The 23544-nt window shown below is 51.5% G+C and overlaps 2 protein-coding genes across 4 annotated transcripts; one reads left to right on the forward strand and one right to left on the reverse strand.

Moving 5' to 3' along the window:
* Positions 1-798: 798 nt before the first annotated feature.
* On the reverse strand, positions 799-12887 carry DNAJC5G (DnaJ heat shock protein family (Hsp40) member C5 gamma). Its single transcript, XM_058551579.1, has 5 exons — positions 12755-12887; positions 2230-2345; positions 1720-1933; positions 1381-1525; positions 799-863 (listed from the first exon to the last, which is right to left on the reverse strand). The coding sequence occupies exons 1-5, from the start codon at positions 12785-12787 to the stop codon at positions 808-810; spliced, it is 564 nt and encodes a 187-aa protein (XP_058407562.1). The 5' UTR covers positions 12788-12887; the 3' UTR covers positions 799-807.
* A 1285-nt stretch (positions 12888-14172) lies between these two features.
* On the forward strand, positions 14173-23183 carry SLC30A3 (solute carrier family 30 member 3). Of its 3 annotated transcripts, XM_058551577.1 has the most exons (8): positions 14173-14412; positions 17953-18134; positions 19490-19636; positions 19732-19885; positions 20462-20660; positions 20910-21015; positions 21280-21414; positions 22311-22527. In XM_058551577.1, the coding sequence occupies exons 1-8, from the start codon at positions 14318-14320 to the stop codon at positions 22457-22459; spliced, it is 1167 nt and encodes a 388-aa protein (XP_058407560.1). In that variant the 5' UTR covers positions 14173-14317; the 3' UTR covers positions 22460-22527. The 3 variants fall into 3 exon arrangements, with proteins under 3 accessions (XP_058407560.1, XP_058407559.1, XP_058407558.1); XM_058551576.1 differs by lacking the exon at positions 19732-19885 and having other exon boundaries at positions 22311-23183; XM_058551575.1 differs by lacking the exon at positions 14173-14412 and having other exon boundaries at positions 17626-18134.
* The last annotated feature ends 361 nt before the right edge of the window (positions 23184-23544 follow it).

The raw sequence follows: 23544 nt of genomic DNA on the forward strand, positions 1-23544 counted from the left end.
CCTAGGCCTCAAATGCATTCATACTTTTCCTGAGGTGACTCATGGTGGCATGGAGTGACACTGGCAATGCCAAGTGCATGGGCACCAGAAGAAGGTGAGATGAGCCCCAGAAAGGTGTACTGGCTTAGGAATGAGGCTGATGCTAAGAGTTCTTAATACACAGAGTTGTAACAAAGGAGGGTTAGCTGGCACAGCAGCTCTGGGATAGGATCCACCCTGCTCAGTATCAGGATCTTGGTGGAGATCTTGCAAGTGGCTCAGAGACCCTACCAGCTAACATTGGCTCAAATCTCAAGGAAGGCACAGGAAAAAGAATGCTGAGGAAAAGTCTATATCACCACTGCCTGAGACCTCATAAGGGTAGAGATGGGAGGGCTGCTCTCTAACAGATTAAAATTGGAGCTAAAAGAAGAGTAGCTGGGTGACCCTGTATCACCAGGGTCAGTGATACCATCAAGGACAGAGATGGCATCCCCACTAGGATCAACTCCATCAATGCTTCTGAAGTTGGGATTCTTACAAGAAGAGGGGCAAATCAGGGTCAATGTCAGGACAGGGCTACTTGCTCCTTTCTTCAACGTGTCCAGTGGACTGGGCAGCAGAAGCACTCTCACTAGGTCAGCACCTATGGGCAGAAGAAGTTGGCATATTATGAACTAGAAGGAATGATCACCCAGAATTTAAAGCAAAACCACTCTAAGTAAGGATATAAACATCTGTAATCCATACTATAAGGATATAAACTTTCCACTTGTCCTTTAATTACTGCTGCATTTCAGTTTTCATACCTCAACTCTTCTTCATCTTTTAATAATCATCTTCATTATCATTATCTTCCCCTTTTCTAAAACTTTGCTTGTTTCCTATAATGGAATTTGAAAAACACATATATAAACATTTAGTAACAATTCTACTGGTGAGAAAACTGTTATCTTGCAGTTACTCACTAGCATCACTAGGTGGCACTGGTGTGAACATCAGTAAACCCACACTTCCAAGTTTAACTACTTGGGGGTGGGGATAATCTCAGACACTTCATCTTCCTTTTGAGTAAACACAATAAGCTGCATCCTCTAACTTGTCTTCAACTACTGCCTTTTCTAGGCAGACTCTCTCACCTGATTCCTTACCTTAACTCCCACTCCATTTTCCTTAGCTTAACAGTCATGAGAGGCCAACACTACATTCAAACTGTCACTTTGTGGCATAAGCCCCTCAGAAACCAAGTGTATCCCCTTCTCTTTCTTCACTTTGCCCCAATACTGACTTGAGATTCCAATATTTAGGGGTTCACAGTTTCACCCCCAACCATTTCTGTCACCAACCATTTCTTTCATTCCTAACCCAGCTCTTACCTCAGTCCCCGTCTCTGGTTCTCACCTGACCTTGAAGGCTGATTCTGGACATTCTGCTGATATTTTCTCCTGGCAGCCTCATCAGGTGGTGGCTTAAGTGCTCCACAGCAAAAGCAGCAGCAGCAGCAACAACAGCAACAGGTGAGCAGAGCACACAGGAGGACAAGTGTCTAAAAGAGGAAAGAAGCGTCTCAGTCCAGCAGTTCTTCTATATTTCCATTCAAACTCCCCTCCCTCAATCCTCCCAGGACCCAGAAAATGAGACAGTTGAAGCATTTGTCCTCGGAAGGGAGGGTCGGCTGTCCTACAAGAGGAGGGCTGCCCCTCCTTCCTTATTCTTAAGGGACTAGGAGGAACTGTGTACCTTGAACCAACAACTATTCAGCGTAAAATAGTATCTGACGCCTTCTTCGCCAAAGTGATCATGTATATATATTCCCAATGAGCCATGCTTGTCGTAGATTTTCCGCTTCTTAGGGTCACTCAGTATAGAGTGGGCTGTGTTGATCTCTTTGAATATTTCTGCTGCTTGAGCGTCCCCTGGATTCTTGTCTGGATGATACTTCAAGGCCAGTCTCCTACCCAGGCAATACCCAAAAGGAAGGTGGAGAGAGGATGGGGAATGGCTGGGGAGGGAGGGTTAGGATGAATGACAGGGACAGGTCTCTAGATTGTGAAGAAGGAATGCATGGGACATGGTACAAAGGATGGCGGCAAGCAGCCCAAGTCTAAATTCCTTCCCATGCCACACTGAAGAGGAGAATGGCCCCAAAGTGAAGGCTTGGGGATTTAAAAATGGGTCAGAAAGCAAGGTAGAAAGAAAAAGGTTTAAGGGGGAAAATTGCAGGGTTTAATAAGGGGCTGAGGTCTGAACCTGTAGGCCTTTTTGATGTCTTCAGGTGAGGCACCCTTCTTAAGCTCCAGCACTGCATAGAGGGTTGACCCACTCTTGGACAGCCGGCGGGCTGCTTCATCCACATGAGACATGATCTGGGTCAGAGGAGAAGAAATATTTGTGAGAAACTCCACAGGTGAGGCCACGGAGAAGTGAACTTCCAGTGGCAGGAAGCTCATTGCCTTCGGGGGCTAGGCAGGTAAATGACTCCAAAGGGACAAGTATAAGACAAAGTGAGTGGGATCTGCGACTAGCAGGAGAGTGCAGGCGACCTGAAAAGACGTTCAAATTCAAATTTTAAAGAGGAAACGTCTTCTCCTCACAGTTCTCAGCATCCTTCAGCTACACAGACCTCCAGACACCCCACATTCTAGAGAGGTGTACGCAAGGGTGGTCTAAGCCATGGGGAGAGACTGATTTTGTCCTGAGCTACTAGTAGCTTAAGGAAACGGCCCTGGGCCTGTCCAGGCTCACTGCTGGGTCTGAAAGAGCAGTGCGCCTCCGCCCTAATAGGCGGCTCAGGAATCAGGGAGCCACAGTCCCCACGGGAGAGGCCATTCAGACCACACGCCGAGCTGCCGAAGAGAAGTCAGGCGTCCAAAAGCCAGGACAGAGGGCAATGCTCGCCGCTGGGCCACCGACTGCCTTCCTCCCCCAGCCTGCCCTCTCAAACCATCGCACCCTCGCCCCCCAGAGCCGGGGCAGTGGGCAGAACAGAGGGATGGCTCAAGAGACGAAGAAGGAAGCGAAAAGGGGGAGCTGTGGGGCCGACGAGCGAGGAAACAGGGAGCAGAACCTCCGAGTGGGAGAGAGCTCAGAGGCTGTAGCCCAGGAGAACCAAGGCAGCAAGCTCCGACGGGAGTGCTCGGGTTCCCCAGGTCCCCGCTGGCTCTGACTGGACTCCCCACCCGGCCGGGCGCTTTACCTGAAGAGTCGCTCTCTTCAGCCGGGTAGGCCTCATACAACCTCCATCGGGGCGTGAAACTTCTCACCCGGAGTCCACCGCCGACTGCGCTTGCGCGCAGCATCAACACTCCGGGCGCTTTTTGGCGCCGCCGGAAGGTCTGGGAGGTGAGGCTACGAGCCCTGGGACTTATTTCACTAGGGGGAAGCCTGAGCGTGGGGGATCGCCGGTCGCGAGCGGCCAAAGGCGGGGGAGCTTCGTTTCCAGCCCTACCCTTGGGCGCAGCCTCGAGGGGCATCCCTTCTTCTCCAATGGGAGGGGGTCGCCTGTCTTGATCACAGTCATGGCGCATCGACTCACTCACAGAAAGATAATGGGTTTGCAGACTGTGCTGTATGAGAGGTATGGTTTCTGCAAGCCTTTCTCAAGAGGTGTATTGCCTTCCCAGTCTTCTTTTTCAGAATTTGGGAGTCTCCACTTGGTCCTTTCTTTCTCTTCCACCTGGAAACTCCTACATATCCTTTAAGACCTACATCAAATGTTAGTATTCCTGGGAATCCTTTCTTCATTCCCCCCGTTGTTCCCACCTTACTCTGCGAAAGCATTTATCCTATTATATTGTAATTATTAGTTCTCATGTTCTTTTGAAACGATATCAAGAAGTCCAAAAGTCACTACGGTTCTTCAAATCTTCATTTAAATACTTTTACATCATGAGGATGTATCATAATGTAATTATATAATTTAGATTGGATAGTTGTTTCTAACCATTTGATAGTATAATAGCCTTATAATGAAAATTATCTATAAATCTTTAAATAAATCTCTTTTTTCCTTAGGGTAGATTCCTGGAAGTGGAATTATTGGGTCAAAGTGAATGTTTCTATAACATGTAACCAAAAGAGCTTTATTATTTCAATAATATCTCTCTGTTACCCCTCTTGTGGCTTTTATCACTCTCTTCCCTTTATTACAGTTATTTGTGCACATTTACCTCCCCCTCCAGATTTTAAGTGGTAAATCCTCCCCAAGAGTTGTGAGCCATCTGAGCAAACTAAAGAGTCCATACCCAAGAGGCACAATGACCACTGAATTGATTCCTTTGTTTCTGTAGATCTGTGATCAGTGTAGAGGGTGGGGATGAAAATCTTTGGCATCACGCACCCACTTCATAGATTCTGGGTCAGATGAGTTTAGAGGTTACTCACCAAAGTGAAGGAACTAAAGCTGACAATTTTTTGGGTGGTTTGTACTATGCCAAATTTCTCTAACCTCCAACCTTTCATCACCATCACGGGACGACAGAACTAGTAGAACAACCAGGTCGTTTCTTCACTAGCACTGGGAAGAGAGCAGAAGACCTTGGAAGTAAGTGCACTTACAGTGAATTCTTCACCTCAGTCTACAGGCCCAGCGTGGTGCAGCCCCTGCCTCTCACTCCAATTCTATTGAGTACCACTGTCTTGCTTGCTCTGGTCTCTGCCACACTGCTTTCCTATCAGATCTTTGAAGACATGTGTTCCCTCCCACATCAAGGGCCTTTGGTCACCCTGCTCCCTCTGCCTAGAGGACTCCTCCCCAGGCTATTTGCTGCCTGACTTCTCATCCTTCGAGGATCTCAGTTTCGTCCCTTCTCAGAGAGGCCTTCTAAATTTTCTGCCTCTCTCTCCTCACCTCATAACACCCTCACCACGATTTGTGAATATATGTTTATTTGTGTGTTGATTTGTCTAAGGTCGGCCTTCCCCAGTAGACAGCGAACTCCACAAGGACAGGGACCTTGTATGTTTGTTCACTATTGTATCCCCAGCACCTAGAACCAGGCCTGGCTCACCGTGAGTGAATTAATGATTTGTTGAATGAACTACAGCAGAGGGATCCTTCTGCTGATTCAGTGTAGGCCCAGAGGTTGGGCCATAGCAAGAATTTCCTGGGGCAGAAGCACTTAGCCAGGGAATTGGACAGGATCATAGGGCCCATCTTCACTCATATGGTCCTAGACAAGAAGAGACATAGCGATTAAGAGAAAGAAGGCCATAGGGGAGATAACAATGGTGAAGCTGAGCTCCTTGTTTCTTGTTTGTCTTAGACTTCCTCCAGTTCCTAACACAGTTCCTGGGATATTGTAGGTGTTCAGTAAATGGTGGTTGGTTGAATGAATGAGCAAACTATTGTGTGCCTTTTCAGAGGCACTTTTACCTGATCATCTCCTCTGATCCTCACCACAACCCTGAGAGGTGGTATGATCACATCCCTGCTTTATAGAAGAAGTGAGGGCTGGCCCCATGGCTTAGTGGTTAAGTGAGAGCGCTCCACTGCTGGAGCGCTGGGCGCGCTCCACTGCTGGGCTGGCGACCCGGGTTCGGATCCCGGGCTCGCACCGACGCGCTGCTTCTCTGGCCATGCTGAGGCCACGTCCCACATACAGCAACTAGAAGGATGTGCAGCTGTGACACACAACTATCTACTGGGGCTTTGGGGGGAAAAATAAATAAATAAAATCTTTAAAAAAAAAAAAAAAGAAGAAGTGAGCCCTGAGAAAGAGGGCAAATTAGGTTCTGAGCAGAGGTAGTAAACATCTCTCACATCTTGGCAGAGGCTCCAGAATGTTATTACTTCTTATCATTGCCCTCTGACATTCTAATTAATTCTACTCATAGTTCCTGGCTCTTGAAATAGCCATTATCTTTAAGTCTTCTGAGCTTCTGAATAAAATGACGCTGCAGCCTGTAGGCTGCAGAGGTGGGAACAGAGCAGGCAAGTTGGCCTGGCATCCTTTGGCCAGAGGCTCTCCACTTTGCCTGCACCTAGAAACAGAGCCCCTTTGACTCTGTTTTTTTATGCACAAGATTTCTTCCAACACCCAGCACAGAACTAGGAAGAACACACAAGCCAGGAGTCAGAAGCCCTGGATCTTAGTTCTGGCTCCAGCTCTAACAAGCTGTGTGATCTTGAACAAGTCACTTAATCTCTGAGTCTCTTTTTCCTCTTCTGTAAAAATCTGTGCCATTTCACAGGGTTGATATCAAGACTAAATTATATTTGGTTGTAAAAAGAATGGAAAAAATAAAAATAACTTTGCTAAAGAATGATTACAGACTAAAACCTTTTCTGGAATCATTTGCCCTCCTGCCATACCTTGAGTCAGTGATCTTATAGTTTACTACCTCACAGAGCCATTTGGTCTCTCCTGGAGAAAACCAGGAAGCATCCCTTATTTGCCCACAAACAACTAAAGTTTTAGTCATATAGCTAGAATACACACATACAGACAGCAGACATTGGCATATTTATACCCAAAATATCACGCTCTCGAACATATGCGGTGGGAGAGAGAGATCATAATTTGTCATACCCAACCACCAGGTTCTAGAATTGTACAGTTTTCAAGCTGGAAGGAACCTCAGAGACTTCGCTCTCATCCAATGCCTTCATTTTGTAATTGAGGAAAATGTGGCTTAGACAGAAGGATTGACCTCCTCAAGGTCAACCAGTGAGGTCCAAACCTAAGTCTTCTGACTCCAAGTTTAGCGTCTACACAGTGACTGCTCCTTATATACACCAGCTCCCTCCCCACTTTAAAATCTAGGTCTAGAGACAGACCTAGCTGTAACTGATATTCACCTCCTTTCGTGGGTGATGTTGGGTAATGGCCCTCTTTCCCTCCCCCCGGTTGAAGACAGACATACTACGTGTGACCAGCAACACCTCTGGCCCATTTAGTTTGCTTGTCCTCCTCAGGGCGGACATCTCGAGGTGGGAGGTGGAGGGCTTCCAGGTGGAGAGGCTGCATCATAACCCTGTCCTCTCTGACCTGCAACCCCAGACTCTGCAGACCTAAGGGCAGGCTAATAGGGCACACTTACCTCCCTTGTAAAATGGAGATAATAGGGTCTACTTCTTGGGGTTGTTAGGAGGATTAAATATTTAATTTGAACAGTGCTTGGCACATGATAAGTGCTATGTCGTTATAATCATGATCATCCTCATCATTCTTTCTATCCTCTTTCCTCCCAATTTTGGAAAGAGAGAAGTTGCTTTTCATTTCGTCTCTGGGAAGAAGGGAGAAATCAGCATCCTTCCTCTAAGAAGATTTGCAAATTGTCATTGGTATCCTTCCATCCTGTTTCTACATCCTTCTTCCTGCCTCTTAGAACCCCATTTTCTTGTTCCCCTACCCAATGTCCTCGTGCTGCCCTCTGGCTATCCAAAATATCCCCAGCAGTCCTCCCCAAGCAGTCAGAACTCCAGAATTACCTCTCACTTCCTCTCCTTTCAACATTTTTAATAAAAACTATTAACTCCATAAAATGATCTCCTCCTTAAGGGTTAGGTGGAAAGCAATCTGATGAAAAACACTGTAATTCAGCTTACAGTGAGAAAGACTATTGATATCTCACCCTCTTAATTCCTATTCACACAAAAGGAACAACTGGTAGAATTTCAGGCAGTGTGTTTAAATGAAGTGAAAAATATCAAGCTGTGTTTTGGGAAGAGGCTTTGGGCCTTAAATCATTTCTCTCCTTTCTGTTCAACCCCACCGATTTCACATCTCTTCACTTCTGCGGCTCTGCATTAGGCTGGTTCTCCTCCTACATCTCTGCTAAGTTTCCTGTCCCCCCTCTCTGGCTCCTCTTCCTCTTTCACCTCCTGACTGTGGATATTCTATATGGTTTGGTCTTTAAGCTTCTGCTTGTGCTCTCTGCTCTCTTCTTCAGAGATCCAAGCTATGCCCATGGCTTCAGCTGTCACAGCTATGCTTCTAGAGTCAGTTTAGTGTCATCTACATGCCAGTCTCCCATTGCCTCAAAACCACACTCTAAAATCTGAACTCACGGGGCCGGCCTGGTGGTGTAGTGGTTAAGTTCCCGCACTCACTTCAGCAGCCCGGGGTTTGCGTGTTCGGATCCCGGGTGTGGACCTACGCACTGCTCATCAGGCCATGCTGTGGCGGCGTCCCATATATAAAGTAGAGGAAGACTGGCACAGATGTTAGCTCAGGGACCATCTTCCTCAAGCAAAAAAGAGGAAGATTGGCAACAGTTGTTAGCTCAGAGCCAATCTTCCTCACCAAAAAAAAAAAAAAAATCTGAACTCACGATCTTGCCCCCAAACTGGTTGTTCCTCTCAGATTCTCTATTTAGGTTAATGTTATGACTATTTCCAAGAAAATGATGCTCAAAACCCAAACATCACTGGGCTGTAGACTCAGTATTTCCCCCAAATTCAAGCCAAAAAGTCTCTTTTTTTTTTTTTTCAAAATGACTCTTTCATTTGTCCCTTCTTTTCAGCTCCCACAGCCTTGAAGCACCACAGTTAAAGGGTTTCCATATCACACTGACTGTTGTCCTAGCCTCCTAACTGTTCTCCCTGCTGCCAGTCTCATCCTGGATACTGCTACCAGATCAGTGTTCGTAAAGCAGTGCCTCCATCATTACCTCTCCTTTCCTCGTAGCCTACAGGATGCAAAACAACCTATTAATTCTGGCAATGAACTCTGCAAGAGTTCCAAAATCATTGTCTACTATTGCTCTAAAGTGAACCTTCCATGACAATCAGGCTGGTCTTTTTCCCCTCTAAATATTCCTGTTTTTTCTCACCTCTCTCCTATTGCTCTCATGCCATTTCCCCTCATGAACTGTCCTTTTCATGAATCAGTTCACTTACTCAACAGATATCTGTTGAGCACTGCTATATGCCTAGTACCTTGGATACGATGATAATTGGTCAAACTCTTTTTCTGCTCTCATAGATCATAGCCTAGTGTGGAAGACAGACATTCATTAATATCTTTAACAAATATTTATTGGGTGCTCTCATGTGCCAGACACTGTTCTAGGTGCCGGGGATACAGCAGCATGCAAAACAGACAAAAATGTCTGCCATCATGGAGCTTACATTCTGGTGGGAGGAGATAGACAGTAAACAAAATAAGCAAAATATATAGTATGTTCAGTGGTAATAATGGCTATGGAGAAACATAAAGCAGGGGATGGAGATAGAGAATTTTTGAAGGGAGATTGCAATTTTTTAAAAGGATAAGCAGAGGGGGCCTGCGAAGGTGAGATTTTGATTAAAACCTGAAGCAGGTCCTCAGGTCAGTCGTGAAGCCACCTGACAGAGTGTCTTACAGGTAGAGGGATGAGTTAATGCAAAGGCCTTGGGGTGGCGGCGTGCCTGGTGTGTTGTAGGACTTGCACGAAGGTCAGAGTGGCTGGGGAGTGAGGTGGGAGTAGTATGATATGAGATCAGAGGGGGCTGGACTATGTAGGGCTTTGCAGGCCATTGGAAGGCCTTTGGCTGATACTGAAGTGAGATGGAGAGTGACAAAATCTGGCCTATGTTGCCTAGCCACTGGATTGAGACTAGACTATAGGGAATAAGGGTACAGAAAGGAAGACAACCTAGGAGGCTGGCTGTAATAATCAAGAAGACAGATGATGGTGGTTTGGACAAGGGTGAGAGCAGGATTTGCTGACCGATTGGATGTGGGGTGAGAATAGAGGAGTCGAGGATGACTCTAAGGTTTCTGGCCTGAGCAAATGGAAAAATAGAGTTACTATGTCCTGACATGGGAGGACTGCTGAAAGAGATGGGTTGGGACGGGGGTGACAATCAGGAGCTCAGTTTAGACTAATGAAGCTTGAGATTAGATATTACAGAGGAGAGGTCAAGCTGACATTTGGTATTTGAGTTTGGAGCTCAAGTGGGAGATCTGGGAATCATCATCATATAAATGCCATTTACTTTTTCAGTTTTTTTAATAGAAAATTTCAAACACATACAAAAATAGAATAGGGGCCGGCCCCATGGCTTAGCGGTTAGGTGCGTGCGCTCCACTACTGGCGGCCAGGGTTCGGATCCTGGGTGCGTGCTGACGCACTGCTTCTCCGGCCATGCTGAGGCCACGTCCCACGTACAGCAACTAGACGGATGTGCAGCTATCACATACAACTATCTACTGGGGCTTTGGGGGAATAAATAAATAAATAAATAAAATTTTTAAAAAATTGTAAAAAAAATAGAATAATACAAGATCCCCCATGTACCCATTATCCAGCTTCAACAACCATTGCTTTCTGATGCTTCTAGATAGTATTTAAAGCCTTGAGACTGGATGATATCTCCATGGGAGTGAGTGTTGAAAGGTAAGAGAAGAGGGTGACCAAGTCCGAGGCTACTCCAGCATTCACAGGTTGAGAAGATGAGGAGGAACCAGCAAAGGAGATGGAAAATAAGCAGTCAATAAAGCAGGAGGAAAACTTACGGTATGCTGGAAGCCAAGTGAAGAAACAAGTAATTCTCAAATAATTTAATTACAGTATGATAAGTACTAAGGAAGAAAAAGAAGTGTACAGTTTGGGGGTCAGGGAAGGTCTCCCTAAGGAGATGGGCATCTAAGCTGCAGCCCTCCCTCATCGTCTCTATCTCCAACTAAAATCCTACTTCCTCCATCCTGCTTCCACTCTGCCAACCAGCTCCTCCTTTCTGGGGTGGCTTTATTATAGAGGACTGTGTGTCAGCCACTAGGGGGAGCTGGGAACACAGCGATGAGAAAGACAATTCCTGTCTTCAGGGAGCATGTACTCTAGTGAGACAGAGAAGCAAACCATTTCGTGGTTACAACGTGGCCAGTGCTACAATCACATAAGTACAGTGGGCCTTGAGAGCACCAGAGGGGAAGTCAGGAAAGGCTCCTTGGAGGTAATACCTGAGCAAAGAATGGAATAGAGGTTGGGCCCCCTGGGTTGCCTCTGCACATACCCTTCAGCCTGGCTTGCCTCTGCACATACCCTTCAGCCTGGCTTGGACCTTTCAACTGTTAACCCTTGCCCACGTGCTTGGATTCCAAGTCTTGCCTGAGATCTCTAGCCTAGCCTAAATCCTGACCTCAGCACTGAGCTTTGTTGTCCTCTCCCAATATGAACTGGTACAGCCTAGGTCCCCCTGTAGTCCCCTTCTGACTTGCTCTGCCACCCTCTGCTCTGTAAATCAGTAACAAAAGACTACAGAATAGAAATCGCTTGGGGCCGGCCGGGTGGCGCAAGTGGTTAAGTGTGCGCGCTCTGCTGTGGCGGCCCCGGGGTCCCCCGGTTCAGATCCTGGGCGTGCACCAATGCACTGCTTGGTGAGCCATGCTGTGGCGGCGTCCCATATAAAGTGGAGGAAGATGGGCATGGATGTTAGCCCAGGGCCAGTCTTCCTCAGCAAAAGAAGAGGACGATTGGCAGATGTTAGCACAGGGCTGATCTCCTCACCAAAAAAAAAAAAAAGAAATCGCTTACAATTAAGTTAAAGCCAGGAGAGGAGGGAACACATCTATCTTAGTCACCAGGAATCCCCAGTTTCCTTAGTAAAGTTCATGGCAGGAAATAAATGTTCATAAATGTTCAGCAAATAGTTGAATGAACAGTTCTTAAGAGACTACAGTTCCCTACAGGGCACCAGTCCTAAGCTGTCCTAACTCCTGCATAATTTTCCTAGGTCCTATCCAGGAGCAGAATGCCTTCCTCAGGCCTGGCATTCAAGAGGACCCTTGGAAAGATTTTTATAAGGCCACTTGATGGCTCTTTGAGAAACAGGTGCAAGCAATCTGTTTTGCTGCCAGGCTTTTCTTGCATAAATTTCCAAGCAAAGGCAACTGTCGGTATTCTCTCTGCCGGTGCCCTCGGTTTCCGGAGGCGGCACGTTCCAAGGGGCGACACCCAAGGAGGCCCGGCGGAGGGCAGCCCTGTAATCTGTCTGCTCCGACGCCCCTTTCTTGTCCCCTCCTGCTGGCTCCCCGCCCTGTGGCAGGCGGGCACGTGTCAGCGTCTGCGCCCCCTCCCGGGCACCGGGGGCTGCTGTCCGCGTGCTTTGGGCTGCCCGGGAAGGGAACTCCTGGAGGAAGCCATTGTTGTTATCATGTCCCCTGTTGTCGTCATCATTTGAGGCGTGCAGAGAAGCCCCTTCCCCGCATGGGGCCCCGCAGTTTCTTCCCATTCTCGAGCGCGCCTGCCCTGAACTTCCGGCGAGGCTGCCGCATCCGAGCCCTGGAATGCGCGGTCGCCCCTCTGCGACCAGCTCCAAGGCTCTCAGAATTGGGGAAGCCCCAGGTCTAGTGCGGAGCTTCGAAGACCGACGGCGCCAGGCGGGACGTGCCTGGGGCCGTGGCATAGCGGGCGGGGACATGAGTTCCACTCCAGCCCTGACACGGACCAACAAGGTGACCTTGGCTAGTGGCTTCCCCTCTCGCCGCCACAGTTTGCCCCCCGCCATGACCCGAGAAGGAACTGAGGCCCCACGCCTAGGGGGGAGGTTGAAGGGAGAAAACCACCCCCACGGCGCTCCCCCGCCCCGCGGGGGCTTTGGGCTGGGCTTTCGGCGGGGAGTGGAGGGGACCGCGCCGAGGAGAGGCTGGCGCGGGCCCCGGGCGCCGCGTGGGTGGAGGCGCGGCGCCGAGGGCGCGCGCAGACCCCTTCGTTTTTCCGTTCCGCACCGCTCTCCGGCGCAGAACGATCCCTTCGCACTCGCCGCCCGCAAACCTTGGCACCAGCCGCACTCTCCCCCGCCGGAACAGCCAGCCCGCCGCCCAGCTTGCCTAATCCGTTCAAGCCTTACCTCCTCCGCGAAGCTCTCCCGGGTTAACCCCATCACTTCCAACCACTCTATCTGGCACGTGCTGCGGGTTTTTGTTTTTGTTTTGGAAGCGCACACGCAGTCTCATTGTTTGGGATAAAAATGTTGGGGCCAGTTGTCTATCCCCAGAACCCTAAGTTCAGGACGCCCAGTGTGTTCTGAAGGGTGCAGTCGATGGGTTTCTTACCTGGGCTCACTAACCACTCCCACCCTCCACGCCTCCCCATCCATGCTCATTCTTTCCCTTCCTCCTACGGACCCTACTTTCAGAGTGTCACAGCTTGGAGTGCACAATCCAATCCCCACCCCCTTTTCATTCTACAGTGGCAGCAGGTGTGAGGGACAGAGAGCATTGAGCATTTGAAGCTTCGACTCCAGGCTCGGCCACCGACTTTGCTGTACGTCACTCCTTCTCCTGGACTTTAGTTAAAATGAGGCAAAATGAGGTAATGCCCGGGAAGGTGCTACAAGTTCGGAGGTAAGGAATCACCTGCTGACAAGCTGACCGCAGCCTCCCTCCAAGAACAGTGGCTTGTGACCCTGGAGAGGTGGCCCCTCTCCTCCCTCCTCCGGCTGCCCCAGCCTCTGAGTGACAAGACTGCAGCTCGCGCTCTCTTCAGTCGCCAGTGCGGCTCCCTGAAGCAGGGAGGGAAAGTGGATGGGGTTCCAGTCCCAGCCCTTTAGTCACCGGCTGCATGACCCTGGACACTTCTTCCTCTGGGACTCAGTTTATTCATCGGAAAAATAGGGATAATAATGGATTGAAGGAGACAGCAGGAAGCTTTTTGTCACCCAATGTTTCTGTATAAAAATAAATGATAATGAGCGGTACAGTGCTTGGCAGCAGATTTTGCTCGCTAATTCCGACCCCACATCCTCCTCAGAGGGATTTCTGGCCGGAGTCCCTGGAGTTGTCCTGTATGTCTCACTGCTCACCCCACGTTTTTTCTGGTTCTCTCGAGATAGGTAATGGATTCACTCCTGTTTCTGCCTCCGCGTGGGGGGCTGGGCCCACAGAGTGACGGGTGGCGGGAGGACGCACCCGCGGGCGTGCAAGGGGCGGTATTCCTTGGGCGAAGGTTGGTCGCCAGGTCCCTAGGCTTGAGGAGCCTGGCTTGGAGCCTGTGGGCGGGGCCTGCGCGGAGGCGGGGCTCACTGGCCGAAGGGTGGGGCTATGGAGATGGGGTTGTTCTCTAGAACCCGGCGGGGCGCGGAGGGTTCCCGCTGCCCGCACCTGGCTCTGGCACGGGGAAATGGGGCTTTGGCTCCGGGGGTGGGGCTCTGGGGGCGGAGCCTAGGCGTGGAGGAGAGGCAGGGGAGCCTGGAGGCGGGACTTGGGGAGCTCGCCCCATGCGGGGCGGGGCTCCAGCGGCCGCGGGATCTGCAGTTCGGACTCCCGGCGCCACAGTCGCCGCAGTTGCCTCCCCTGGTGGCCCCGCGGCCCTGCGGGGAGTCCGGGGGCCGGCTGGCCGCTCGGACTTGGCACGGGGCTGGCCTCGCCTCTCCCTCCCTCGGTGGGTCCTAGACAGTCGGGGCCGCGGGGACATGGAACCCTCTCCTGCCACGGGGGGCTCGGAGACCACTCGCCTGGTGAGCTCCCGGGACCGCGGCGGCGCCGGTGGCGGCCTGCGTTTGAAGAGGTAGGACAGACCTGGGCCGGCCCTCGGCCCGGGGGCTCTACCCTCCTGCCATCGGTCTATTTCGTTGTCTTCCTCGGCGCGGCCCCGGCCGGCCGCCCCAGCGCGCCGAGACTCCCTCGGCTTTGCGGTGCCGGGCTCCGTTCCCTCCGGCCGCACAGAGCACCCCCTCCCCCGGCCCCCCCAGCCAACCCTGACCCTCGCCGCTCAACAGCCCGCTACGCCTGCTCCCGGCCACCCTGTTTCTCTCGGTCCCGCGAAACGGCTCCCCGGCCCGTCCCCCAAGCCTCCTGAGCTCTCGGCCGCCCCCGCCGCGTCTGACTTCCCTGCAAGAGACTAACCCTCCGTCGAGCCGGAGTTCGCGCCAGGTGTCCAGATGTCCGCATTGCTCCGGGGCCCTGGTGGTGGGAGCACCTCGCCGCCCAGACTTCGGAGCCCCCTCTGCAGGCCCCCGGCCCTTCCCTCCGCGCGCCCGGGCTCGGGGCGCCCCCTCCAGCCGCGGCCAGCTGTGGGCACCCGGGCCGACGATGGGCCCGGGCTCCGCGGCGGGTCTTGCGGGCCCCCGGGGGGCGGGCGGCCGCGGGGAAGCGAGGGGGCGGCGAGGAAGGAGCAGGTGCGGTCTGGGCGGCAGGGGGTATTCCCGGCTCCGCACAGACGGGGCCGGGGGCGGCGAGGTGTGAAATGAGGCGCGCGGAGCGGCCGGGACAGCGGGCCGGGGGCGGCCGGAGAACCGCCTCCACGTCCCGCCGGCCGCCCGCGCCCGGCGCCCGCCGGCTCCGTCCGCCTAGTCCCGTGGAGCGGCCGCGCCAGGCTCTTCCTGGCCGCCTCCGCTGGCCATTTTGTCTGTTGGCTGACCGTCCGTTTGTCTCGGGAATTTGACAGGGTCTCCGGCTTTTTCTCTTTCCTCATCTCTCCCAATCTTTACGTTTCCCTCCCAACCTCTCTCCCTTTGTCTCTGACGTGGTGCCTCTGTGTGTTTCTCGCTCTTTCTCTGGGTGGGGGCTGTAAACCTGAGTGGGTGGGGGAGTGGATGAGCAGAAGGGAGGGAAGACTTCCCGTCTGACTCCTTCCTGCAGGGGCCTACAGAATGTGGGGGCTCCCGCCGTGGTTCTGGCATCTCTTCACATATCCTTTTGACTCTGCTTCTGGCCCATCTCCCCTCCCTACACCCCCCCTCAACCCCGCTCAATGTTATTCGTTTTTTGTTTGTTGGGGATTTCAGAGGGCCAGGGAGAGAAAACTGCCTTTCCTTCTTTCTAAACAGCATGTAGCCCTCCACATACTCACCCACTCACACACTAACAATGAGGCTTCTTTAGTGCCCAGTTCATGCAGAACAAAAGGGAGCAGCCTGTTGATGGGTGGCTACCTTGATGACTGGCTGCACTGTGCCTTACAGGGCCAGGGAGGCATCTTGCCCACTTCCCCAAAGCCACCCAGCCTCTCTTTGCTCTTCAGACCTACATCTCTGACTCCCAGCTCATCTTCATTCTCATATGACCATTAGTCACCGAATCTTGCAGTATTTTCCGAAAGAGGCTCTTCCCTACCTACCTACCCCTCCTCAAAAATTCTGTGCAGGAAGCCTCTGGCCTGGTCTATTCTGGACCCCTCCATCTCCTCTCCTCTCTTCCTTCCAGACTAGTACATCAGCAAGGTCATCTCAGGGCTCAGGAAAGATGTGTTAAATCAATCAGCGTATCTCCCTTTATGTTCCTCTGAGCCCATCACTTTCCTCCTCAGCCCTTCCCCTGACTTCTCACACTTAAACTTCAAACTCCATATCTTGTCATTATCATTCCATGTGTCTGGACCCCTTTCTCCACCTAGGTCTCGTCTTAAACATCTCTCCCTCTGTGAAGTTCTCCTCACCCCCATTAGAGTTGGTCACTCCCTCCCCTGTGCTCCGAAGTCCTTTGTTCATAACCCTCCTGGCCCCAGCTTCTCCTTGCATAGTAAATCGTTTGCAACATGTCTGTCTCTCCCACTAGACTGGCCTTCAGTATGTGTACACTGCCTGGCACACCTCACTGAGGCATGAGGATGGGTTTCAAAGCCACCTTCACCTCCTCATATCCTCTGGAAACGCACCTAGAATCATATGCACCCAGATTCTAAGTCTTGGAAGGAAATTCCAAAAAATTAATCTACCTACCAGCACTTGAATTTACCCTGCAAGCACCAAATGACCCCCCACCTCTCTCACATCTCAATTTGCCCACTTGGCCTAGCTTTCCTCAGCCAGAAGGCCCCAGCACCTCTCCCCACAGATTTACCACTGTCATCACGTTGCTATCTGGAGCCTTCATTTTCATTCATTGGTATTCTTGTCACACCTCCAGGAGTATTTCTAGGACTGTATTTTTCTATTTAGGTCCTTTATTCTGTGGAAGGTTCTGTCCTTGCTGGAGTTCAGGTTGGATAGTAGTGGGGGTGAGAATTGGGCCAGAATGGACCTAAAACTCAGTCGGCCTGAGCTGAGCCTCTGGCATCCGTAGGTGAGGCCCCCAGCCCCATTCGTCAACGGAGGCTTGCAGCACTGTGCAGTTAAGGTGGCCTCTGCAGGGTGCTTATGGTCAGAGAGGTTCAGCTAACGTGTGGTAGACTCCAAAGCCAGTGCTCCTACCATTCCCATCCCCAGACACAACAGTCTGCACTCCGTCCTCCCCATGACAAACCCAGCTCTGGAATCTGGCCATTAGTTCTCTGTGCCAGGAACCTCAGACTTTTTGGGTTTCAACATTCCACTCCTCTCTTAAAGGGCCACACTTCAGCTGCATGTCCAGAGAGGGAAACTGAAGGATCTGGGAGCGGAGGCACTAAGGGCAGGATCAGTGCTGAGTCCCGCCCATATTGCCTCTGCCTGGCATGTTCACCTCGCCTTTATCAAAATCCTCCCCATCCTTCAAGGCCCTTCTCTTGGTGCCTCCCTCCTTCAGTTGTTTCCTTGATTTCATTAGAATTAATCTATCCCTCTATCCTCGGAACCCTTATAGCACTTTGTTGTAACCGCTCTAATGGCAATAGCTACCTGCTGCTGCATATCATAGTATTTAGGTACACGTTTGTCTGGTTCACCAAAAGCTTCCAGAGATCAGAAAGGATGTCCTGCTCATTTTGTATTCCTTTTGGTGCCTATGATAAGGAATTGATTTGGTTGGAGTCTAGTCTCAGCTCTATCCCTAACTAGCTGTGTGACCTCCATAAGTCCTCCCCCTCTCTGAGCCTCATACTTCATTAGAATAAATGAATAAAGTCTTTAATACAGTGTTAGACTAGACCGTCTCTAAGGTGCTTTCCAGCTGTGAAATTGTATGGCTCTTCATATGACAGGAAAAGGAGGCTGGGGTCTGAGCTGTTCATTTAGCCTCCATGTCTCATGTGGCCCTCTGTCCACAAGGCTCCTGGGTTTGACCAGACCTTGGGAAGGAGCGAGAGATGGGTCACATCTGATGAAGCCAGTCTTGGGGACCCAGGATCTGGGAGTGAGGAGCAGGTCAGCCTGTGGGCCAGGCCCCAGGTTGAACCCTATGCCCACCTCAGTCTCTTCACAGAGCCCTCAGAGCTCCTCCCCGAGGAGCCCAAACCTCTGGAGATGCCCTTCCACCACTGCCACAGGGACCCCCTGCCGCAGCCGGGTCTCACCCCTGAGAGGCTGCAGGCGCAGAGGCAGCTGTGTGCCGCCTGTGCTGTATGCTGTGTCTTCATGGCCGGGGAGGTGGTCGGTAAGTTGAAGCCCCTCCAACCCCACCATCCTGTCACCTGCCTAAGCCACTCTCCATCCAGAGTCCCAGGGATGTTCCTAGGTGGAGATGCAGAGAAGATGGAGATGGCTGGGATGGGGGAGTTGAGTGCCCAGGACTCTGGAAGTGGGAGAGGGTGAGGGACAGCACCAAGGGGACTTCAGAGCCAGGGCTGGCTTCTCAGTATTAACTGGTCTTTTAAAAGCCCTATTTTCTTGTTATTAAAATATGTCATTGTAGGGGCTGGCCTGGTGGCGTAGTGGTTAAGTTAACATGCTCCACTTCAGTGGCCCGGGGTTCGCAGGTTTATTTTTATTTTATTTTTTTATTTTTTATGAGGAAGATCAGCCCTGAGCTAACATCCATGCTAATCCTCCTCTTTTTGCTGAGGAAGACCGGCTCTGAGCTAACATCTATTGCCAATCCTCCTCCTTTTTTTCTCCCCAAAGCCCCAGTAGATAGTTGTATGTCATAGTTGCACATCCTTCTAGTTGCTGTATGTGGGACGCGGCCTCAGCATGGCCGGAGAAGCAGTGCGTCGGTGCGCGCCCGGATCCAAACCCAGGCCGCCAGTAGCGGAGCCCGCGCACTTAACCTCTAAGCCACAGGGCCGGCCCAGTTCACAGGTTTAGATCCCAGGCACAGACCTACATACCGCTCATCACCATGCTGTGGTGGTGTCCCGTATACAAAACAAAGGAAGATTGGCACAGATGTTATCTCAGGGACAATCTTCCTCAAGCAAAAAAAAGAGGAAGGTTGGCAATAGATGTTAGCTCAGGGCCAATCTTCCTCACCCCCCCCCAAAAAAAAAGTCATTGTAGAAAAACTAGGAAATGTGGATAAGTGAAGAGAAGAAAATACAGGCATGCTTCAGAGATATTGCAGGTTTGGTTCCAGACCACGGCCATAAATTGAATATCGCAATAAAGTGAGTCACACGAATTTTTTGGTTTCCCATTGCATATAAAAGTTATGTTTACACTATAGTCTATTAAGTGTGCAATAGCATTATGTCTAAAACAAACAATGTTGATACCTTGATTAAAAAATACTTTATTGCTAAAAAATGCTAACCATCATCTGAGCCTTCAGCGAGTTGTGATCTTTTTCTGGTGGAGAGTCTTGCCCTCCCCACAATATCTGTGAAGCACAATAAATCAAAGCGCAATAAAATGATGTATGCTAGTAGAAACTACCTGTAATCCCATTACCAGAGAAAAATCACAATTCACATTTTGGCATATATCCCCTCAATCTCTTTGTCATGCCTACAGGTACACACTGCATGATATTTTCTAAATGGAACCGGACCGTACATGTTTTTACCCTTGCAGGTGGGTATTTGGCGCACAGCCTGGCCATTATGACTGATGCAGCCCACCTGCTTGCAGACGTGGGCAGCATGATGGGCAGCCTCTTCTCCCTTTGGCTCTCTACCCGTCCAGCCACCCGCACCATGACCTTTGGCTGGCACCGCTCAGGTAAGGCCCCTGCATGGCCTGGTGACCTTCCAATCTTGTCAGAGGGTACCTCTCAGGGTCCCAGAAAGGTCTCTGATAGCTTGTCTCCCCTGCAGAGACTCTGGGGGCTTTGGCCTCTGTGGTCTCCCTCTGGATGGTCACTGGCATCCTCCTGTACCTGGCCTTCATCCGCCTGCTGCACAGCGACTACCACATCGAGGGGGGTGCCATGCTGCTGACCGCCAGCATCGCAGTCTGTGCCAATCTGCTGTACGTTCCAGTTGGAGCAGGCACCATGTGGGGCGAGGGGCGAGGGGTCTTCCTCTAGGATGGGAGAGCTGGCTCTGCCCTCTGACAGACACACAACACACAACACGGTTCTCAACTGTTTTTCCTGGGGATGCCTGAGAAGGGACTGGGATAGAGACCTAAAATTCAGAGTTAACAGACATTTGTTAAAGGCCTACTGTGTACCAGCCCCTCTGTTGGTGGCTTTCACCCGTATTATCTCATTTAAAGCTCACAAGCACCCATGAGGTAGGTAGTACCACCCCTTGTATGCAGTTAAAGAAATAGATCCTGAGAGGTGACCAGGTGATTTGCCCAGGCCACAGAGCTATTTACATAGCAGGGCCAGGATCTGAATCCATGTCTCTGGCACCAAGTCCAATATTCTTTCCCCAGGCTGCACTATTTGTCTCTCTTGGACAATGTTGTCTTCTTCCTGGGGCTAAGAAAATAGGTGGAGAAAGGGGTCCTGGGGAGGTGAGAGGAGGAGGGGTGGAAATAGGGCAGAGGAGGCTGGGAGCAGACCACCTGGGCTGAGCTGCTCTGCTTCCCCCTCAGAATGGCCTTTGTGCTGCACCAGGCTGGGCCCCCCCACAGCCACGGGTCTAGGGGGGCGGAGTATGCGCCGCTGGAGGAGGGGCCTGGGGAGCCCATTCCCCTGGGGAACACCAGCGTCCGGGCGGCCTTTGTGCACGTGCTCGGGGACCTTCTGCAGAGCCTTGGGGTGCTGGCTGCCTCCGTCCTCATCTACTTCAAGGTACTGTCTGTGCAGGCCTGCGCCAACCTTCCTCCCCAGGTCCATACCCCACCCCCTCATTCCCAGGAACTGCAGCTTCCCTTCCCCCACTCCAGCTCCCAGCTCCCTGGGACTCCTGGCCCAGGGTCATGGTCCCTTTCTCCTCAGCAGGATTCTTAGGGGTCTCTCATGTCCTGTTTGTCCAGGATGCCCCTAGATCTTCCTCTGAAAATCTCTGGTTACCGGGCTTAGGGAACTCTTTCTCCACAGCCTCAGTACAAGGCTGCTGACCCCATCAGCACCTTCCTCTTCTCCATCTGTGCTCTTGGATCCACGGCTCCCACCCTCCGAGATGTTCTTCGTGTCCTCATGGAAGGTGAATCAGATGCCACTGCTCCCCACCCCTGGGGCCCTCTCTGACCTCACTCTGCCACTGGGCACCTCTCTTTTTCTCTGAAGAGAGTGTGGAGAGAAGGCCTGGGTCATGGGGCCTGTTGCTGGAAGGAAGATTCAGGCACAGGGTAAATTGTGGGGGTCACTAGAGTGAGTGAGTACAGGATAGAGGAGGTAGAATCTGGTGGGGGGCTGCCCCTGGGCAGGAGTGGCCCTGACAGTAAGGCATGGTGGGTGTTGCTTGCAGGTACCCCCCGAAGTTTGGGGTTTGAGCCCGTGCGGGATGCACTGTTGTCAGTGCCAGGAGTCCGGGCAACTCATGAGCTGCACCTGTGGTCCCTTACGCTCACTTACCATGTTGCCTCCGCACACCTGGCTATTGGTGAGTCCACACTGGCCCCAGCCATCTACTCCCTAGAAACATTTCTCCCTTCCCCTCCCCCTCCAAACGTAGGAAGATAGCCTGAATTTCTGGAATTGTTTCAGTCTCTCTCTCTTTCTCGATCTCTGTCTCTGTCTCACACACACATGCATTGTTGGAGACAAGGAGCCCTGGACATGGTATTCCAGGGGAGGCTTCACCCTCTCTGAAATAGTGCAGTGAATCAGCCACCCTTTGAAAGATCACTAGTGCCCACAGGTCAGGTAAATTACTGCACCTCCACTCAGTGGGATATCACATAGCTACTAAAAATGAGGATTATGAAGACGGTATGGCAATTAGGAAAAATGTTTATGCTATAATGCTAAGAGAAAAAAGATGAATATAAAATTATATCTACATTATGATTCAGCTATTAAAAATATATATGGTGACTCACAAGCTGACAAAGGATTTTTGAGTTTCTTCCAGATGCAAGAAGCAATCAGAGACATGCAATTTGGATGCCAAAAATATTATACTTTGTGGGGTATTTGATGGTAACTAACTCTAGAGGGACAATGGGACAGAATATTTAACATCTGGATTGTCCTGGAAAATCGGATGGTATGGCTACGGAAACTTAACTGCCGCATATTGATACTAAAAAAGCGGAAGAGAATAGAAGAAGAACAGTTTAGTGTGTTAGCATGGTTGATTAGGAGTGAGTCTCTCCAACCTTTTCTTTGACGTTTTTACACTGTTCATACAGTACAGGAAGAAAATAAAGCTCCCCATTCAATCCTGGCTTTAATTCCGTGCAAGCCCCTGGGTCCCCCTTCACCCATCCTTATCTCAGCCCCTGCCTGGTTCTGGATGCCCCTGGGAACCTGCTGCCTCTTATCTCTCTCCCGCAGACTCCACAGCTGACCCTGAAGCTGTCCTGGCTGATGCCACATCCCAGCTCCACTCCCGGTTTGGATTCTCTAGCTGTACCCTGCAGGTCGAGCAGTACCAGCCCGAGATGGCCCAGTGCCTGCGCTGCCGGGAGCCCCCGCAAGCCTGAGCCACGGCCCTACCCTCACCCCACTGCCAGGCCCAGGCTCAGCCCTGGGCTCTCAGCACCTTTCTCCCTGCTCATGGAGAAGGGACAGAGCTGGGCCCGTACCCCTTCCTCTCTCCCTCCTTCCACCTGCCAACTCCCCCGCCCCCAGCCCCAGTGGGCAAGACCAAAGTGTGTGTGGGGAGTGGGGTGGGAGTCTGGCTGAGCAGGAGAATCAGTGCACTCCGGGATATAAAAGTCCCATGGTCCCCGCTCCCCACCATCTGAGGAGCCGAGAGTGTCCTTTCCATGCAGTTCATTTGCCTGTGTGGCAAGCTGGCTGGCTGGCTGGCTGGCTGGGGGCATCTGCCTGTCTGTGTGCTGTTGTTGTGCCTATGCCTGGGGGAGGTCAGCAGGGGCCCCCTCCCCATGTGGTCCTTGCTCTGTCTATGCAGGAGCCCCAAAGTGTGCACTTTGTCCGTGTGTCCTAGCCCTGTGGTTTTGTCTTTGTGTGTGTGTGTTTCTTGGTGCTGTGGCCTGTGTGTCTCTGTGCCTGTGTGGCTGTGCTATGGTCTCTATGAGTCTGCACCATCCATGTGTCCATTTGGGGGTCTGTCTCTCCATCCCTCTTTTGGTGCTGTGCCCTCGGCTATCGCAGAGAGAGGGAGGACTCCGCCACAGCTCCACCAATAAACTTGTGTCCAACTGCATCTTTCCGCCCCTGTGCTGACTCCTCAGGAGGGGGCAATAGAATCGGTCATCGGAACTGACAGAATCCCACAGGAGGGACCTTCCACAGCCCTCCTACCCCTTCCAGCCCCTCCACTCTCTCCAACCTCAAATATTCATTTTGATGGAGGCTAAAACCCACCAGGCCCCTTACTACCTTCCCCTATTCGCAGCGTGCTGAAGCCTGGGTCCTTGTCTCAGAGAGAGCCCCAGTGTGTCCTGGGCTTGGTTGCAGGATAAAGCTGGAAGGCGAGGAGCCAAAGGATCCTGAAGAGTCATTCCTAAAGGCTCCCGCAGGCCGCAGTGGCCTCTGGCTGCTTGGAGGGAAGCTGCATCCCTTTGGGGGAGAGTGGATGGACCACAATGCTGATGTGGGCTCA

Source organism: Diceros bicornis, chromosome 12 (genome assembly GCF_020826845.1).
Source record: "Diceros bicornis minor isolate mBicDic1 chromosome 12, mDicBic1.mat.cur, whole genome shotgun sequence".
In the NCBI taxonomy this organism is placed as follows: domain Eukaryota; kingdom Metazoa; phylum Chordata; class Mammalia; order Perissodactyla; family Rhinocerotidae; genus Diceros; species Diceros bicornis.

Bases quoted from the DNA above. Each gene is read 5' to 3' on its own strand.
- DNAJC5G (XM_058551579.1), bottom strand. From the start codon at position 12,787: ATGGGGTTAACCCGGGAGAGCTTCGCGGAGGAG. The intron at 1,934-2,229 runs GTTCAGACCTCA...TTGCCTGGGTAG, and splicing joins GACATCAAAAAGGCCTACAG to GAGACTGGCCTTGAAGTATC. The intron at 864-1,380 runs GTGAGAACCAGA...ATTCCATTATAG, and splicing joins GAATCAGCCTTCAAGGTCAG to GAAACAAGCAAAGTTTTAGA.
- SLC30A3 (XM_058551575.1), top strand. From the start codon at position 17,789: ATGTGGCCCTCTGTCCACAAGGCTCCTGGGTTTGACCAGACCTTGGGA. The intron at 18,135-19,489 runs GTAAGTTGAAGC...TTACCCTTGCAG, and splicing joins CATGGCCGGGGAGGTGGTCG to GTGGGTATTTGGCGCACAGC. The intron at 20,661-20,909 runs GTACTGTCTGTG...CTTTCTCCACAG, and splicing joins CCGTCCTCATCTACTTCAAG to CCTCAGTACAAGGCTGCTGA.